The sequence below is a fragment of the Leopardus geoffroyi genome, chromosome D1, assembly GCF_018350155.1.
Source record: "Leopardus geoffroyi isolate Oge1 chromosome D1, O.geoffroyi_Oge1_pat1.0, whole genome shotgun sequence".
NCBI classification, from domain to species: Eukaryota; Metazoa; Chordata; class Mammalia; order Carnivora; family Felidae; genus Leopardus; species Leopardus geoffroyi.
In genome coordinates, this window is record NC_059329.1 from 73,110,307 (window position 1) to 73,129,469 (window position 19,163).

Sequence of the window (19,163 nt, forward strand, 5' to 3'; positions counted from 1 at the left end):
CATTAGCTAACTATCTGATCATGGGCAAACACTTAACTTTCCTTAAGTTTCATCCTTTATAAAATAAAAATCCTTGGAAATTGTTGTGAAGCTTTGAGAAGCACCTAGCAACATGTAAGATGCATAATGGATACTCAATAAATAGTAGTTATAACAATGGCTGCAGGAATTTTTTTTAGTCTCAGATAACACAGTAGCAAGTTTTTTGTACAGAACATATTTATCAGAACTTTTATGTATTCTTTAGGTTTGTTAACCATGTTCAGTTATGACTGCTTTGGGTTGAGGGAATATTAATGTACACACTCAACATTTATGAATGCCAACTACATACTAAAGCATTGGGTATATAAAAAATGAAAAAGGCATGGTCAGGAAAGTATTTTAAAGTGCTATTAGTAACAGGGCATCCATCCTCTCCTTGTCTCCACTACCCAATAAAGAACATTTCTAGGTTTCTAGGACTTATATGAGGTACCACTCTGTTACATTATATAACTTCATACTTCCTGTATTAATTCAAAAAAACTTATTAACTACTCTTTGGCATGTACTGTGACAGAAGATACAGAAACAAAAAATTAAGATGGAACAGTCACAATCCTGAAGAACGTATTTCAGAGTTATACCTGCGACAGAGTATCTTCTTGTCTTTACAAAATAAGGAGTAAGGTTATTACTGAGTTTTTGTGCCATATATGAATTCTATTACACTAATATTTCATCCTTACCCATATAGCCTTCTGTATACGAAACAGTAAAATCTGATAAAATGATCCAGTCTTTTTTATTTCCTATGTTACTCTTTGGCTTGTGATCTTGATTTATGATAACTTGAAGATTTAGTCATCCAGGTGCCAACAATTCTGGTGAAGAAATAAAAGACAGGTTGCTAGCTCATTAAACTCTTCTGGACTTTCCCCAATTTAAGTTAGAAGTATTTAGTAACTACTAGCCTTATTGATAGTCCTTTTTTACTTCTGAATTCTTTTAGCAGTTCCAAAATACCTATTCGGCCTCCCCATTTGTTTATTTATAAAGCTAAGTTATAAATTGTATGTGTTTGTCTGTCAAATCCTTTGGATGTAAACTGCAGTCCATCCTAGAAAATTCTGTGAATTAACTGTAATTTCATTGTAAGTATATTCACAAAAATCTTTGTAGAATCAGTTAATATATATTTTAATTCATAGTAAACAACAAAAAACTACTTCGCCAAAATACTCTTTCTCCTCATGGGTTTACTCTTTCCCTCCTTGATTTATGTTTTATTACCACAGATCTAATTGATTAAGGTGCCCTTCCTTGGTTATAAAATATGAGTGAGGTTTTTTTTTTTCACATAACCCTAATTAGCATTGTTATTTCTTTGCTTCCAAAATAAAGGAGCAAAATTTGGATATATGACTGCATAAATTAATTCTCTTCCACTGGTCACAGTTCTGTAAATGGTACAGGGATCATATGAAATCTAGAAAGGTAAAACCATTTCTACACAGGCAGTCAAGCTAGAGTAATTGCTAAATTCAGAAGCTAATTGGCAGTTTCACAGGCTGCTCTCATCACCAAAGTGCACACTAAAGCTATACTATCATATGATTTACTGATTTTTGCTAAAAAAAAAAAAAAAATATATATATATATATATATATATATATATATATATATATATATATATATATATATATATATATATATATTGTTCAAGGTCAGAAAGCTTCAGAGTAAGTAAGGACAAGGATCCTGACAGAATGTTAGGGTTGAGGGTAGCCAGATTCAGGCCTGGTCAAACATTCAGATACCTTAATACTGCATGAATGAATCTTCAGTATCTGAATAAAATCTTTAGATACAGCACTTTCTGAGTAGACTAGTGGCCGCTGGGGTGGCAGGGGGCGGACCTTTTGGGGTCTTGGAACTAGACAGAGGTGATAGTTGCACAACACTGCGAATGTACCAAAGGCCACTTAATTGTACACCTTAAAGTGGTTAATTTTGTTGTGAATTTCACCTCAACGCACCAAAAAAGCTTTTTTGAGGAACATAAAAGATACAGGGCTTTCTGGCTGAGACGGACTCCACTTGGTGAAGGCCTCAAAGGTACAATGCCTAATTACCAGCAGGGAGGGTCACTTCACACAGAGAAATGTGTACAGCTTACAGAATTCCCTCAGGTGGACCCAAGTTTCAATAATAGCCAATTAACCAGCACCACACTGAACTCATTTCAGTGAGAATGAGATAGCGGCAAAAATATTCATCAGAATCTTCTAGAAAGCCGCACCGCCGATCACCTAGAAATCCCTTAAGAGCAATAGAGAACGCCCGGATGGAGACAGGAGAAGCCATTTTTTTTTAAGGGTTTCGTTGCGGGTGGAGGGTATCCGTGAGGATACAATAATCTCCAAACATTACATTTAAACTTCGGTGCTTAACTATGACAGATGCTCTGTCAGTAACGCAGCATCTCATAGTGAAAACCCTCTTTCTGTGGCGACGAAGCCGCTAAGGCTCTTTCTGTGGCAACGAAGCTTTAAACGAACGCTCACCGCCATACCCATCCGCGGGAAAGCTCCCTCCACCAGCCCATGAAGGCGGAGCTTCAGAGGGTACTCCCGCCACACAGCGCGATCTGCGCCGCTGAGCTTCCTGGGAATTGTAGTTTTAGTTGCCCCATCCATCCCGTACGTTCTAGTCGGTATGGATTGAGCCGGAAAACTACAACTGCCAGAGTGCTCCGTAGTGGCGAGTAGCCGCGGCGGTGACGACTGTGGCGGAGAAGGCCTGGAGGGGCTCTGCGTTCTGGAGTGGCGCTGCTTGGGCCCGTGGCAGGTTGCAGGCTGCTGGTGCTGGGGCTGAAGAGAACAGCGAGTGGGTTCTGCGTTGCCCGTCGGGGTCTCCGCAACGATGAGTGCTGCCAGGGAGTCCCATCCGCACGGGGTGAAGCGTTCAGCCTCCCCAGACGACGATGTAAATAACAATGGCGGAGTGGATGAGGGTTGAGGCCTACTAAAGGCTGGGGTAGGCCGGGAAGGGTGGATTAAGCAAGAGGAAGCGTCTGAGGTGGCCCGAAGGGGGAGGGCCGAGGGGGAGGAACCAGAAGAATGACTGGGAAATGTCTCCCTTCCTTAATTGAGTGTCGGAAGGTTTAAGAGGTCTACACCCTAAGAGCCAGAGACCTGCGTAGGAAGGGGGTTCGAGAAAGGAAGTCCTAGGAGGGTCGAGTAGCTTATTTGGGGGCTGATGAAGCTTCTTTGTCGGGCCTTTCTAGTTAGGATAGGGATGGCAGGATCCTCCCTGTTTGAGGTTTAAAATGAACCTGTGACAATGTCAAGATGTGGTGCACGTTTGGACAGATTTTCTGGCCGTTATTACTTTTGCAATGTACTATAAAGAGTAAACGGAAAACAGTATTCAACCGAATATTGTACCAGGGGAGTAATTTCGTACTGACGCATGGTGGCGAGGTCTAAGATGTTAAGACCTAGAAGCCCATTTTGATTTCAGCCACCTTTCTCCCCCACGCCCCAACCCAAAGCTTGTCAGCTTTAATAGCAAACCATTCCTTAAAGTAATCCATTAAATATTTACTGCTATGCCAGCTTTGGGGAATTCAAAAATGAAGGACGGTGCTTGTCCCTAAGTCTTTTTGTATATTTGTCCTGGCTCTTAGCGCAGTGTCATGGAGACTGCAGTAAACGGAAAACTAGGTCCTTCATACAATGAATAAACGCCTTGGGAACGTTGATTGAGAAATTTTGGGGCGCGGGGGGCATCGAAATGCCATTTTTAAGGATGATAAAAGGACGACATCTAGTTTTCTTTCAGTTATTGTTTAAAGCACTATTAATTTCTGAACATGTAGAGTTCTTTATTTCTATAGTGCAGTTCAGTGCCTTTCATAATACCTTCCTTGGTGAACCATTAAAAAGCTCATTAAAGACTACTGTTGTATATAAGTTGTAGCAAATGAGACGATGTTAAGACCCACCCCACTTTGGATGGGTGGTGGTTGGTGTTAAGACCAGAATACCAAGGTCCTTAAATTAAATTTAGCTCTGCAGAAAGATTAGTAATCAGTAAAGATTTGGAGGTGAATAATTACATAATGAGAGATTTTTTCATGTGCCATGTTCTTACCTGCTTCTGGCTTTAGATCTTGTTAATATGGCAATCCAGTACTTGTCAGGCATTTGTCTAAAGGCATTTGAGTAACCTGGGTGCCATTTTAAAAGCTATTACAGTGTTTTCCTCGTGGTATTTAACTGTGGCACCTGTTTTGCTACTCAGAAACAAACAATCTTTTAGCTTAACAGAAAACTCTTGATGTTAGGTAATTTAACAAAGTTAAAGGGATTAAGTAATTAACTCTAACAGCTTCTGTCTGATGGGATCAGTTTAAACTAGATGACCTTTAAGATCTTTTCCAATTTTATAAGCATTGTCAGGTGAAGGAGATGGTTATAGTTGCAATTCAGGATTAGGACCTGCAACTTTAACTGACTCTAAAAATGATTATGTTGCTAATTTTATGTTAAAGTGCAATAGAGTAACTTGTCTTTTGATAGTGGTTTTTTTTTTTTTTTAAGTCAGTTTCTTTCAGGTGAGTATTTTACTGGTAATTGGGAGTTATCTTTAAGTACTTCTTTTAAAAATATTTTAAATGCTGTATACAGAATTTTAAAAATATACTTTTGAAATACATACCTAAATTGTAGAAAATCAATTATAATTAAAGTTGTAGTTGGTCATCAATTTCTAATGAGCATCCATTGCATGTAAAAGATAAAGTTTTTTTTTTTTTTTTTTTTTTTGCCTACTGACCTCACATATTAAATGAGGGTAACACATTTTGAGAAATATTAAAAGTAGGTATTAAACATGGAATCCAGCTCTAGGAAAATGCTGACAGTGTTAGAAGTAAATTCTAAGAGTTACTAGCATATGTATTCAGGAGGAGGTAAATTGACTGTAATTCTATAGTAAAAGGTTTTAAGGGTAAAGAATTTAAAAATGGCCTCATTGGTTTGAAGAAATGAAAGCTATGTAGGAAGTAGGAGGAGAGGGGAAGTTAATTGTAGTAACTCATGGAGACCCTCTAAGAATCTATCAGGCACCCATGAGCTTTTGAGAATGCAGCATTTGGGCAAGGTACTTGGTGTTGTATGCTAATGTCTTTGAAAGGAAGAACCAGGACTTGATTGGAAAAAACATTAGGATCAGATATTGTAAAGGATAGGATTACTTATGTAAAGACATTGAAGATACTTGCTCTTTTAATAGAAATGGTTCAGAAAAGTTTTGGCTTTTAGACAGTTTTGTTTTTACCTTGATTCCGTAACTTTTATAACTAGTTCAAAAAGTACTTCTACGTATTCTGTCCCATTTGATCATGTACAGTATGATGTGGAAAGAGCAAAAAACTTAAGGCAAGAGGATCAGAGTAAGCAACTTAAGTTTTTAAGTCCCTTTGCCTCAGTGTTCTTATTTATTAAATGGATTCTTGAGAGAATGGAAGTGAATAGTCGTTTGTAAGTTGTAAAACACTATGCAGTTCTTGGGTTTTGTTATTAAGATAGTCTTTTAAAGAAGTTTCTTAATGTAGATAAGGAATGAAAACTAAGAAATTAAATGCCAGGTCCAGGCTCACAGAGAGCAAGTGATGTAGTGAGAATCAGAACTTAAGCTTCACTAGTACTTTGCCTTTTATTTCTTAACTATGTTCAGCCAGAAATAGTTAAGAATTAACTGGCTTATAAAAAGATATGAGTTGTCAGATGGAAAGTAGAGCTCTGCAAGTTAGGTAGCCAAAATCATGAAAGCATATAAGCTCCCAACCAAAAGGAATTTAAAGGACCATCAGTGAGTGTCCATTGTTGTACAAATACTTTAACTCTCATATCCTCAGAGAAATGGTCACCATTTCTTTTATATTCTGTAAATCTGCTACAGATAATTCCCAGAAGAATAAAGACAGCAAAAGACAATTTTATTGAAAATTTTAATATGAATGTAAACATAGCAAACCCAAATTTCTGTTGCACAGTTTCCTGATTTTCGTGACATATTTACCCAAAATGATTAGCAGCCTCTGAATACAGCTAACTGCTTGTCAGTTGTGTGTAAAACTGGAACATATAATTTCAGATTTTAAATTTCTAATAGATTTTAGTTTTATTATTGTCTGCAGTTCTAGCATTTGCATCATCAAAATACAGTACTTGAAGAATTTAAACCTTTGTGCTCATGATTTTGTGTTGAAAACGGGGGTTGTCATCTTTGCTCCATATTTTTAAACATTTTCATTCTTAGATTATAAACTCAATTACAAAGTTGAATCCAATGAATGTTTTCATTTCCACATTTCTTCCAGTCACCTTTGTATACATATCTGCCTTCAGCACTGTCCAGTTTCAAATGCTATCAAGTAAATTTTGGTTATAAATACCATAAGAGATGAAACAGGCATACATATTTTTAGAAAAACAGGATAGTTCAGGCTCTTATTGCACAGTATTGCAAGATGAAGTCCTCCCTGCTGAATGACTCTTTAGATAAGAGTGCCATATTTTTTTGTCTTTTTTTTTTTCTTTCTTTCTTTCTTTTTTTTCCTTTGTCTCTTGTTGATTCCTGGGTTGGAGAAAAGTCATCTAGTGTTTCATCATCCAAAAATTCATAGTCTAAGAGTTTTGCATATACAGTTAATTTTGCCATTGTTAGTTTAGGGTACACTACCATTTTGCATTCATTTTATTCATCGAATAATTGTGAAATGACTGCTGTCAGTTTTCACTTTTTACCCAGTTGCCATTAGGAGTAGAAGTGAAAAATTTTGGACTCTCAACTCTGTCCGTGACAGCTAGAAGCACACAACAGAGGAGTGATATCTTGAAAGATGATGCAGTACTTTGGACAACATGAGAAAACTCTTCTACCATTTTTCTGTATTCTTATTTTAGTCATTTTTAGCATAGTTGGCAATAACTAATGAATCATAATGAAATATTTCCTACCTTTGTTTCAAAATGTAGGGAAAAATATGATCACTAGGATTCCGTAATTCTTAGATTTGTAAAAGGGCTCAACTGACCATTTGATAATTATAGGGTAGAATAAGTTTTACTGTTTTTTAAAATAAGTTTTCTGTTCTTCAGAAGACCTTTAGGAAAGAATTGATAAGTCTTAACATATCAATCCTCACAGATAACTAGAACTGCACAAAATAGAAATTGAAAACCTAAAATTGGGTCCATTAGATTCTGATGTTACACTGTTCTTAGAATATCACTAAAGCCCAACTAACTCCAGCTAACAACTGTGGCAGCCTCTGGGTTCAAAATCCTAGGTACTCTAGGGCCCTGCAAGGCTTTAAGGTAGTAGGTCTCAAAGTGTGGTTCCCATGTCAACATCAACAGCATCATCTTCACTTAGGAATTTGTTAGAAATGAAATCCTTGAGCCCCACCCCACACTTACTAGATCTAAAATTCCTGGGTTATAGCGTAGTAGTTTGGTTTTAATACAACCCTCCAGGTGATTCTGATAAATGCAGACTTGAGAATTCAGAGCTCTGGCTGCAAAAGAACTAAAGGATTCTGCCTTGAGGTAACAAAAGGAGTAAGTATATTTAAGTTTGAATATGATGTATGTGCTTAACTTCCTAAACAAAAACAGTGAGCCCTGTTTATAGTTAAAAATGACAGGGAGGGGAAAAAAAAAAAAAAAAACTCATTGGGAGTTATGGGTAGACTTTAAATATGTAAGTATTTATTGTGCAAAAAAATTAATTGGCAAATTTCTTTTGCAGCTTGGATCTAGCAATTGGGAAGCAGCAGACTTAGGTAATGAGGAAAGAAAACAAAAGTTCTTGAGACTTATGGGCGCAGGAAAGGTAAGCATCAAACAGTATGTATTTTTTAAAGTCTTTTCTGTGAAAGTAATGCGCTTATTTTGTCTGTTGAGTGACCCAGACAATATATTTGGATCTCATTTTCTTGGTCTGCATTATTACTTTTGGCTTTGGGAAACACAGCTGACCTAACCAAGCACTTAAAATGTATACTATTTCTGAACCACTTATAGGATTCTCAGTGCCACGGGGCAGTAAGGCTTAGAGATTGAACAGAGAAAAACTTTGGTTTGAGGAGATTGCAGTGGAACAAAGTTTATGATTGGCTATCTGTTAGCCTAATGATTTAATAGAAGGTATTTCTGGGGAGACCAAATGGTAGTCCTTTCATATTTTATAGCTCTCGCCAGCCTTTGACATAGTAACCAAGCTTTTATCAAAAATTTATAAATTTAAAAAATTTTTATTAATGTTTATTCATTATTTTGAGAGAGAGAGTGCAAGCAGGGGAGGAGTAGAGAGGAGAGAGAGAATCCCAGACTCTGCATTGTCAGCTCAGAACCTGATGTGGAGCTCGATCTCATGAACTAAGATCATGACCTGAACTGAAGTCAAGAGTCAAGATGCGCAACTGAGTGAACCACCAGGTGCCCCCAAAACTTAATTTTTAGAATTCTCAGTATATTTTGAAATCCCTTTCAGTTTCATTATCACAGTAGGAAATACAAGCCATGGGTGCCAGGAAAACATTAGTGGAGAAAATACCTCTTGTTCCTAGCAATAATTTTTACATGCAAATACAGGTATCTCTAGGTATTTATTTTGTATAAGCAAGTAAATTTATTTTCCTAACATTGTCCCAAAAATCTTTGTGCAAACAAATGTGGATAAAATAAGAAAACTTTTCTCTTTTAAGCTCATCAACAGGGCGCCTGGGTGGCTCAGTCGGTTAAGTTCGTCAAAACTAAATTCTGCGCTTTGTCTTTATTCATACAGGGATTCATTCATATATTTTACCAACAATTTTTTTTAATCCCCTCATTGTTGATGGACGCTTGGGGTTTTCCACTCTTTGGCTCTTATGAATGGTACTGCTGTGGACCTTTGTCTACAGGTCTGTGTGTGGACACACATTTTTATCTTACTCGTTAACCAACAATTATTGGCTGTCTACTCTGTGCCAGGTACTGTATACTAGGTCTTGGATCACATAGATCATTAACACGTGTTTAGAGCCTTCATGTAGAGGAAACCAGATAATGTAGAATTATAATTGCTGTGAAAGAACTATGTGCATAGTGCTGTGAATCAGCAGACAAGGGTAGCTAACTGCCTCAATGGTACAAGAAAGCATTCCAGAAATAGAATTGGTAAAACGAAGAGGAGTTAGCCAGACTAGAACAATGGGGTTCAGGGTAGGGAGACATCATGCAACACAGTAAGGCCTAAATAAGGATTCATTTGTATAATATCTCATTCAGATTTCCCAACAATTTTGTAATTTATTGGGGTGCCTGGGGGCTCAGTTGGTAAAGCATCCAACTCTTGATTTTGGCTTAGGTCGTGATCTCACGGTTCATGAGCTCAAACTCCACATTGGGCTCTGTGCTGATGGTGCAGAACCTTCTTTAGATGCTGTCTCCCTCTCTCTGCCCCTCCCCCACTCACATGTATGCTCCCTCCTTCTCAAAAATAAACATTAAAATTTTTTTTAATTTGTAATTTATCCTAGAAAGTAGTGTGAAGTTACTCTTGATTCACGCAAATAAAATATTTGCTAAGAGTATGTAAAGTAATAATTTAGGGGGCATACTCAACCTAGTAGAATGAAAACTCTTCAAGTATTTAGGAAGAATCCCCTAACATAAAGTGTATGAAATTTAGCTACCAGTAGTCAAATATATCTCATTAAAATTGGGGTGGGGGGGGGAGAAGAAATCAAACAATTAAGAAGAAGAAATTTGGCTACTAGTAATTCATTTCTTTAGCATATGTTAAATTCTTCCCTAGAAAGGCCAAGATTGTAGCTTTGATCTTTAGATTTATTCTGTTTTGTGGCCACCGAGTATATTTATATTCCTAAGCCTAGCCAGCTACCATGAGTATTTTCCTGGTCAGAGGGAGAACCAACTGAAAGTATAAATAGACCAGTGCACTACTGTCCTCATCCTCAAATAACTTGATGCATTATATATTTTCAAATCTTGTTAATGGGGTGTTTTCTGCAATCTAAAGAAGCAGTATATTGAGTCATTGATCTATATGAACTATAAAGAGTGGGTTGTAACTGGTCATTGAGAGTAATTATGTAGCCTGATAATTAGTAATGTTGAATCAGGATTTATTTTTATGTTTTATAGAATTAGATTATTTTAAATTCTGTTCTTTTTGACAGTTTAAGATAGGGTATTTATTGTAGTCAAATAATAGCTGGATATTTGATTGTGATATAGTGATTATTTTTATTTTGTATACTCTTTGTTTATTATAAGTCTGTCAGTTACTTCATTTTTATCTAGCTAAATAATTTCATTTGTTTTCTCCCTAAGAGATGTGCCTGAGGATCAGAAAGAGGAGGTGGGAGAGTTAAAGCAACCCATTAATTGGCCTTTTAGGAAAGAAAATGTTTATATCGACTCAATTTTTTAGTTTTCTATCCTATTTGAAATTCCAGCATGATCTCAACATACTCTCTACTTCCTTTCTCTGCTCTGTGTATTTGTTTTAATGACACAAGCTTCTAACATACTATATATTTGCTTATTGATTTCATTTCCCTTCCTTATCTCTACCTTTGCTAGAATGTAAGTTCTATAAAGCTATGGATCTCAATTTGGTTCTTTTTCTTTGCTGTATCCCAGAAGCCTGGAACAGTGTTGGGCACATAGTAGACACTCATTAATTATTTTAAATTAGTGGTCTCAAATTCTAGTATATTTTCTACTTTCTTACAGAAAGAACATACTGGACGTCTTGTTATAGGAGATCACAAATCAACATCTCACTTCCGAACAGGTAAGAAAGTAAAATATAATTTAAGAGGTAATGCTAGATTTGGAATATGAAATATTTGTATGTATTTCAGGATATTCTGACTTGTATAATTGTATTCGTGGTTAAAATATTAGAATTGGAAATGTATATGTAAACGTGTATATCACGTAACAATTAGCATATACTTTAGTTTTTAAATATTTGAGAGTATATATCAATGATATTCTAACTAAGAAACTTTTTTCTGTCTTCATTGTTACTGATTTATAACATTTTAATTATAGTGAGGTTTTATGACTCATAATGCCAATTACGGTATGTATTGAATGTATGTATTTTATTTTATAAATTATTTAACGTATGGTGTTCTAGTTGGTATATTAAACTGGTTTTGAACTTATTCACTAAGTTTTATTTTGAAATCCTTAAAGAATATAAACTTGTTGCAAAGCCTGAAGAAATTAACTTTTAATTTTAGATAAAAAAACCTTTCAAGTAAAAGCCGAAAATGAAGAGTTTGGATTTGAATTCAGGCTGCTGTCAAATGAAATTTTCTCCTACTTAAAATTGACCCTAATCTTGGACATTATTAATAACAGGGCATAATGATCTGGATCATATTTAACAAATCTTCTAGTTAAATTATTTAAATTCACCTTATACTGACCTAGAATATGTAGCACATTTTTGAAAATTAATAGGTGTTTCATTTTTCTAATGTTAAACAATTATTTTAAATTGATTTGCACTGGTAGAAAAGGCAAAAAGAATCCCTGAGCTTTGCAGAATGGAAAACTTTAACTGCTGCATTTATTCTTTAAAACTGTAGAATTTATGAATAAAAATAATGCAGACACTACCACTGATGATTAAAATGAAATTTCCCATTTACAGATTAAAATGGCATACTCACAAAGCTTTGATGGCATTAGTAATGCTCTAGTTCTTGAGTAGTAAGTTCATAGGTAGTTTAGTATACTGCTTCATAATTTACATAAGCCACAGTATATATAAAAATAATGCATCAAATGGTATGTAATAACAACAGAATTTTAAAGGAGTTTATGTTGCTTCAGTAAACTGATATGTAAGAAAGTAGAGCCATTACAGTGTCATTTTACTTATCCATTCTCTGAACAGAGTTGCCTGCCTTTTCATTGTTTCTGTTCAATACAAGTTCTTCATCTTTTATAAACACTCGTAGTTTAGAGGGTTGGTTACTAAAGAAGTAATCATAAATACATCTTTCAATTATTTTATGCCTATTAGGTAACTACCTATGGTATAGAGAAACCTATCCACAAAATTCATTATAAAATTAGTCACAGAGAAATCAGCCCTGAATATAATAGCATCTGTAATATGGGTTTTTTGTGTAATCAAATGTTTTTATTAATTTGACTGAAACATAACCAAAGTACACTGGACATGCAGGGGAAGAAGACAAGAAAATTAATGAAGAACTGGAGTCTCAATATCAGCAAAGTATGGACAGTAAATTATCAGGAAGATATCGACGACATTGTGGACTTGGCTTCAGTGAGGTAGTAATTAACATTTTCTTTAAATGGGAAGATAATTTCTAAATTGATATCTTTATATCTGTTAGGTTACTCTAGCAATTAAGAATCCTATGTAGAGGGGTGCTGGGTGGCTCAGTCGGTTGAACGTCTGACTTCAGCTCAGGTCATAATCTCACAGTTAGTGGATTTGAGCCCCGCGTCAGGCTCTGTGCTGACTGCTCGGAGCCTGGAGCCTGCCTCTGATTCTGTGTCTCCCTCTCTCTTTGCCCCTCCCCTGCTCATGCTCTGTCTCTCTCTGTCTCTCAAAAATAAATAAGTGTAAAAAAAAATTTGGAAAAAAAAAAAGAATCCTATGTAGAAAGCTTTCTTTATACAGTTACTTAATTTTCTGTATGCCCAAACAGGTCTTTGTAGATAATGGGAAGAGATACTTTTGTGAGTTTTACAAATGTTTTCTGATAGAAGCTTACTGTAAATTCTACTTAGATACATCAGGGCATATCTTTAATAAGCATGAACAACATACAGGTTAGGGGAAGTATTTCCTGTATATACTAGTTTAGGAGATTCTTTCTCTTTTTTTTTTTTTCTTTTTTTTTTTTTTTTTCAATGTTTATTCATTTTTGAGAGAGAGACACACAGTGTGAGCAAGCGAGGGGCAGAGACAGAGGGAGGTACAGAATATGAAGCAGGCTCCAGGCTCTGAGCTTTCAGCACAGAGCCCAACGCAGGGCTTAAACCCACAAGCCGTGAGATCATGACCTGAGCCAAAGTTGGACACTTAACCAACTGAGCCACCCACGTGCCCCTCTTTCTCTATTTTCCATGATCCTTATTCATAATATAACTACCGGTTAACTACTCCAAAGTAATATCATACATAAAACATTGATAACTTTTCCACATTTCCATGAGTCAATGGTTAACTTGCCTTATTTACTTCAAAAAATATATATTGTGGGGCGCCTGGGTGGCGCAGTCGGTTAAGTGTCCGACTTCAGCCAGGTCACGATCTCGCGGTCCGGGAGTTCGAGCCCCGCGTCAGGCTCTGGGCTGATGGCTCAGAGCCTGGAGCCTGTTTCCGATTCTGTGTCTCCCTCTCTCTCTGCCCCTCCCCCGTTCATGCTCTGTCTCTCTCTGTCCCAAAAATAAACAAACATTGAAAAAAAAAATTAAAAAAAAAAATATATATATATATATATTGTTTCAGGAAGATATAATATAGTAGCTTTCAAACTAGAGGGAGGGGAGCAGGTGAGTGGTCTTCAGAGCTGTTTTTTTCTTTTTTTTTTTTCTTTTTTTTTTTTTTTTTTTTTGAGAGAGAGCAGGAATCCTTGCCCAAGCAGGTTCTGTGCCCAATGGAGAGCCCAATGCGGGGTTTGATCTCCCGACTCTGAGATGATGACCTGAGCCAAAATCAATAGTTGGACGTTTAACTCACTGAGCCACTCAGGCCCTCCGTTCAAAGCTGTTTCTTAGAACAAAATCCTAGTTAAGTCCTAATATGTAAAACATGACAATGCTGGAGTCCTCAGGTCTTCGCTTGGCAGCTCTTGATCATAATAGCAGTCTTAAAACTTGATTTTAATGGCTAGGGAGTGAGCTGTTTTAAGACTGTGACAAAAATTAGGGTCTTTCCCAGTTTTTTGTCCTGGGTAATCGTATTTAAGAAGAGCCTTTTGGTTGATGTTTATAGGTAGAAGATCATGATGGAGAAGGTGATGTGGCTGGAGATGATGATGATGATGATGATTCACCTGATCCTGAAAGTCCAGATGACTCTGAAAGTGATTCAGAGTCAGAGAAAGAAGAATCTGCTGAAGAACTCCAAGCTACTGAGCACCCTGATGAAGTGGAGGATCCCAAAAACAAAAAAGATGCAAAAAGCAACTATAAAATGATGTTTGTTAAATCCAGTGGTTCATAACTCCCAAACACTTAGTCTTTGTATTAAAAGTAAGCCTTATTGTTATAATGCACAGTGGAGGACTGCTTATAGAGCACAGACCTTTGTATTATAATTTTTAAAAAGGCCCTTTTAAATAATTACAAAGAGTGTTTGCTTTCAAATGCCATGGATTACACTTTTATGGGCATGACTATTAACCATTTTTGTAAAGAGTAAGAGTTGTATAAAATAAGAAATAAATACAATACTCAATTTCTTTTCATATTAGCATCATCAAACCTCTAATCTCACCTTTTTACCCCTTCAGATAGTTATGGGGGAGACACTTTTGTGGTAGCTGTTTCATCTTTTTTGTTCCTTCATATTTTTCTCTTATAAGAAGTTTATCTGATACTGTAATGTGTTCATGAAAAATATTCAGTTATTATACTTTGTTGTAGTAGAACTATTCATCATGGATATTTCTGCTGCCAATAACAGTCTAAATTGTTTGCAAAAGATTAGGTACTTAGTTTACTCTTCCTGATTCAGCTCTACTCTTTTGGACCAAAGCAACATGAGAGCAAATACTTTCACACTGGTTAAGATGGAGTTGCAACTATCATACATTTTGGAATGCTATGATCCCAAGCAGTCTTTATATAATTTGAATTACATTGTATGTTAGATTTTTGATAAATTTGGCCAATTTTTACAGAAGAAATTATTTCTCTGATTATTTGGTCCTGTTTAGGAATATGTAAAACTGGATTTTTTTTTTATGGTAATATGTGACCAAAGTTAATTTTCTTCCTAAGCCCTCAATAAAGAAAAGCAGTTTCCCATATTTGGTTTGTGATACCTTCATCCTCATTATCTAAAAATGAGGAATAGGCTTATTGAAGAAGCTGAAACAAATTCTCTTCATTTTATCCCAGTACTATTACCTCGATTATCAAATTACTGGAAAGTAGTATTGCTTTCTGATTTTATTGCTGCTTCTGTGGGAGTAAGAGTAGAATCCTCTGACTGGTGTTATGTGGTTGATCTGTATAGCAGACTGACAAACTGCATTATGGGCTAGTCAATGATCTTTGAATAATTGGGTCCAAAATGTTTCTAAGTAACATGTTCAAAGGCTTGAGTAAAATCTGTTTGGTGAATTTTTATATATCTAGGTATTTAAGTATGTGTTGGATGTGCTGGATTTAAAAAAAATTCCTTTGTCACTTTGAAATTTAAAATATTGGGAGTGTAAGCAACTAGAACAGGTGATAACTGGTTTATATAATCTGTTCATACATCAGATCCCCAACATTTGTCTTTTGCTTTTACTTAGCTCTTGTATTGTTTTATAATAGGTGCTACCCTGCAGAGTAAAATATCAAGTCAGTGGGTAGTGGAGAGGATATATGACATTTAATAGATACTTGGTTTGAATACATTTCGCTTTATTCAAATTTCAGTTGGCCACAGATTTTTTAAGTTTGAGTGCAAGAGCAAGAGTGAGCGTGTGAATGGGGGAGGGGCAGAAAGAGGAAGAGAGAATCCCAAGCAGGTTCCACACTATGAGCACAAAGCCTGATGCAGGACTCGAACTCAGGACCTGAGCCAAATCAAGAGTCGAATGCTTAACCAACTAAACCACCCAGGCGTCCCTGCCACAGATTTTCAAATATCTAGTTTCTAGGGTTGCTTATTACAACTAAAGTAGTAAATGAAGGCTGACTTATGTTTAAGAATGGAAAAGGGAGAAATCAGGATTATGGTTTAAAAAGTATTTTCATCACCTTACTGTTTAAATATACTGTGTTAAGTCGTGATTCTTAATATGTAAACAGAAGAACCTTCTTCTAAAATAACTACACTGGAAGACCTTGTCCAAGTAGGGAAGTTCTTATTCCAATTCATATATTATTGCACATTTGCATAATTCAGGGTTGGAATAAATTTAGGACACCATATGGCCTAGTGTCCCTGCAGCACGTTAAACATCGTGGCTATCTTTTAAGCATGAACATCAGGGTTGTGTTTTTTCTCCCCTGAATTTAATAAATTCGGGGGGGCGGGGGACATTAAAGGAAGACAGATGCTATGCCATCTTGATATTCCTACTAAAGTATCAGGTGGGAAAATAACATTATTTTTGTGCAATGAAAGACTATTCAAAAGTTTAATGACAAATTGCCCTGTCATAACTTCTTACCTGAAATACACTTCTGAGTGTTTACCTATTATGCCAATGACTTAGTCTTTTTATTGAAATGTTTTTCAGGAACACAATTTCCAATTTTGTGTGTATTAATAGGTAAAAAGTCCTCAAATCCGTAATTTTTTAAACCTGGAAGAAAGGAAGTTACAGAAGAAAGTTTTAAGTGATTGTTTTTCTGATGAAACAATAGTTTGAGAACAGAAAGGTCACGTTCTTCGAGTAAATCTTGAAATGTTTTCAACTACCTGGTTAAACTTGAATGACCACTTTTTTTTTTTTTAATTTTTTTTTTTCAACGTTTATTTATTTTTGGGACAGAGAGAGACAGAGCATGAACGGGGGAGGGGCAGAGAGAGAGGGAGACACAGAATCGGAAACAGGCTCCAGGCTCTGAGCCATCAGCCCAGAGCCCGACGCGGGGATCGAACTCACGGACCACGATATCGTGACCTGGCTGAAGTCGGACACTTAACCGACTGCGCCACCCAGGCGCCCCTTGAATGACCACTTCTTACAGAGCTTTGGTTCCATTACTTTGTCTCCACAACAACCATATCCTGGATGTTTCCAATATTTATAAACAACTTTACCTCTGAAGTCACTAATTTAGAAATTACCTCTGATCATGATAGTTCTGTTCCTTTACACTTGTTCAAATCAGGTCATTGTCATTCATAAGCTCTGTCTAGATTTTTAATTGGTCTATCAATTCAATATCATTGTTAAGAGTATCCTAAATGATCTCCAGTCATACCTTCCTGGAAAATCCTATCCCTAGATATACCCAGCCCTCTATGGATTATTTCTGGAGAAGACCAACTGTACAAACGAGTATTACTAAAGCGTTAGTGGCATCAACGCTGCATGTTATCAATACTGTTCAGTCAACTCTTCTCCCATTTTCTTAATGATTGTTTAAAACCTTTATTCATAAACTTGTGACCCTCTCTTTTCTCCTTCATTCTTAACATGTCCTTCCTTGCCTTCTAGCTTACATAAGAAATAGATTTTATCAGGCAAAAATTCCTAGAAGTTTCGCCTTCTAAGTTCACAACCATGGAAAAGGTCCACTCCTTTAGGTCACAGCCTAGCTCTACCACCATAGTGAATACGCTGAGTGACCTTGGGCATAACTAGACCTCTCTGGATCTCCTTTCCCTGTCTGTTATAAATGAGGATAGCAATAGCGACTACCTTCCATTTTACTGTGAGAATCTGATAAAACACATTAAATGCTTTTTCACACTGGGAGGTATTCAGTGCTCAATAAATACTAGCTATAGTTAATTCTTTGCATCTTCTTGTGAACCTAATGCTTTTAATTTTCCTTGAGTCTTCAATCAATTTTCCCCTTTTTGTCAATATCTGTACCCCCCCCCAGTATTACATATCTTGAAAATAATTGTTCCTAGATGATACATAGGCTTTTGTGATCCTATCTCATGCCTTCCACATCCAATTTTAATAACTTGCTTCTTTTACTGTCTTCCTGCCATTCTCTCCCTCCTCAATTCATTTCAGTGTGGTTTCTACCCAACCTTGGCACGATTTCTTTGAAAACTACTTTCATCAAATCAATAATTCTCATTTTCCTAAAACGTATTTTTCAGTTAATTCCTTTCTTGACCTGTTAGCAGTACTTGGCATTGTTAACTAGCAGTCTTCAGATGAATATCCACTTCTGGGGTACATGAAGGGGTTCAACAGAATCACTTTTTATACATCCACATGTTCCTGTTCCTAAATTGACCTCCCTGAAATCTACCTCTCCTTTCACGGTAGACTTTCCAGTAGAGAAAAGAAAGGACATACCTCTCCACCATTCCAAACCTCACACTGTTTAATCTTCCTAGTGGGTAGTCTTTCAAGGCTCCAAACAAAGGGACAATTTGAAATATTGTTGATACTGAAGTCTGAATGGAAGTCAGGTAGTTTCCAGTTCTATGCCTTCAATAAAATTAGTAGAGAGTTAAAGTGAATTGTCAGCTAATTTACTAGAAATGCATTTTGATGAAAGATCACATGATGTTTGACCTAGATTCCAAGAGTTCAGAGGATTGAGTTTCTAAAAGTTTCTAAAACCCATTACTGATTCTTCATATGAGCGGGGTTTCTCAGTGCTTTCATCTATAAAAATAGAAAATAGAAATTTTCTCCTTTAGGAATTCCCAATTATGTGCATGTTGCATCTCCTATCTCCACGTCATTTTTCTTTATTTTTAATCCCTGTTTTGTATTCTCCCTTATTGTGAGTGGAGCACTGTATATTCTATCATTCCAATTTTATATTCATCTTTGTGAAATTGTAATTTTTTCCTGAGTTCTGTCAGTTCACATTTCATTCTTTGTTGTTTCATCATATCCTCTTGTATTTCTGATGTCTGCTCTTATTTTATAGAGATAAGGTTATCATGAAATCTTTGATCATAATTCTCAACTACTTTGAGGCAATTTTTTCTTTTTTTTTTTTTTGGTGCTCTTCATCTATTGTCTATTTTTCTTGATCTTTTCCTCTCTATTGTAATATCCTCATACAACGCCTGTGCTAGTTCCTTTTTATTGTTTTATCAACTGCAAATATTTACTGACCACCTACTATGTGTCAGGCATTGTTCTAGCCACTGGGAGTACAGTGGTGAACAAAATCAGTCCCCACTTTAATGAGGCTTACATTCTGGTGGAGGGGTGACACAATAAA

At 36.1% G+C, this 19,163-nt stretch overlaps 1 protein-coding gene across 1 annotated transcript; it reads left to right on the forward strand.

Moving 5' to 3' along the window:
* The first annotated feature begins 2,639 nt into the window (after positions 1–2,639).
* CD1H11orf58 (chromosome D1 C11orf58 homolog) lies at positions 2,640–15,100 on the forward strand. Its single transcript, XM_045484641.1, has 5 exons — positions 2,640–2,970; positions 7,807–7,890; positions 10,803–10,863; positions 12,277–12,386; positions 14,062–15,100. Exons 1-5 carry the CDS (start codon positions 2,908–2,910, stop codon positions 14,290–14,292), a joined length of 549 nt encoding a protein of 182 aa, XP_045340597.1. The 5' UTR covers positions 2,640–2,907; the 3' UTR covers positions 14,293–15,100.
* Positions 15,101–19,163: the final 4,063 nt, after the last annotated feature.

Excerpts from the sequence above, each read along its gene's own strand:
- CD1H11orf58 (XM_045484641.1), top strand. The coding sequence starts at position 2,908 with ATGAGTGCTGCCAGGGAGTCCCATCCGCACGGGGTGAAGCGTTCAGCC. Across the intron at positions 10,864-12,276 it reads AACATCTCACTTCCGAACAG|GGGAAGAAGACAAGAAAATT; the intron begins GTAAGAAAGTAA and ends CTGGACATGCAG. Across the intron at positions 12,387-14,061 it reads GTGGACTTGGCTTCAGTGAG|GTAGAAGATCATGATGGAGA; the intron begins GTAGTAATTAAC and ends TGATGTTTATAG.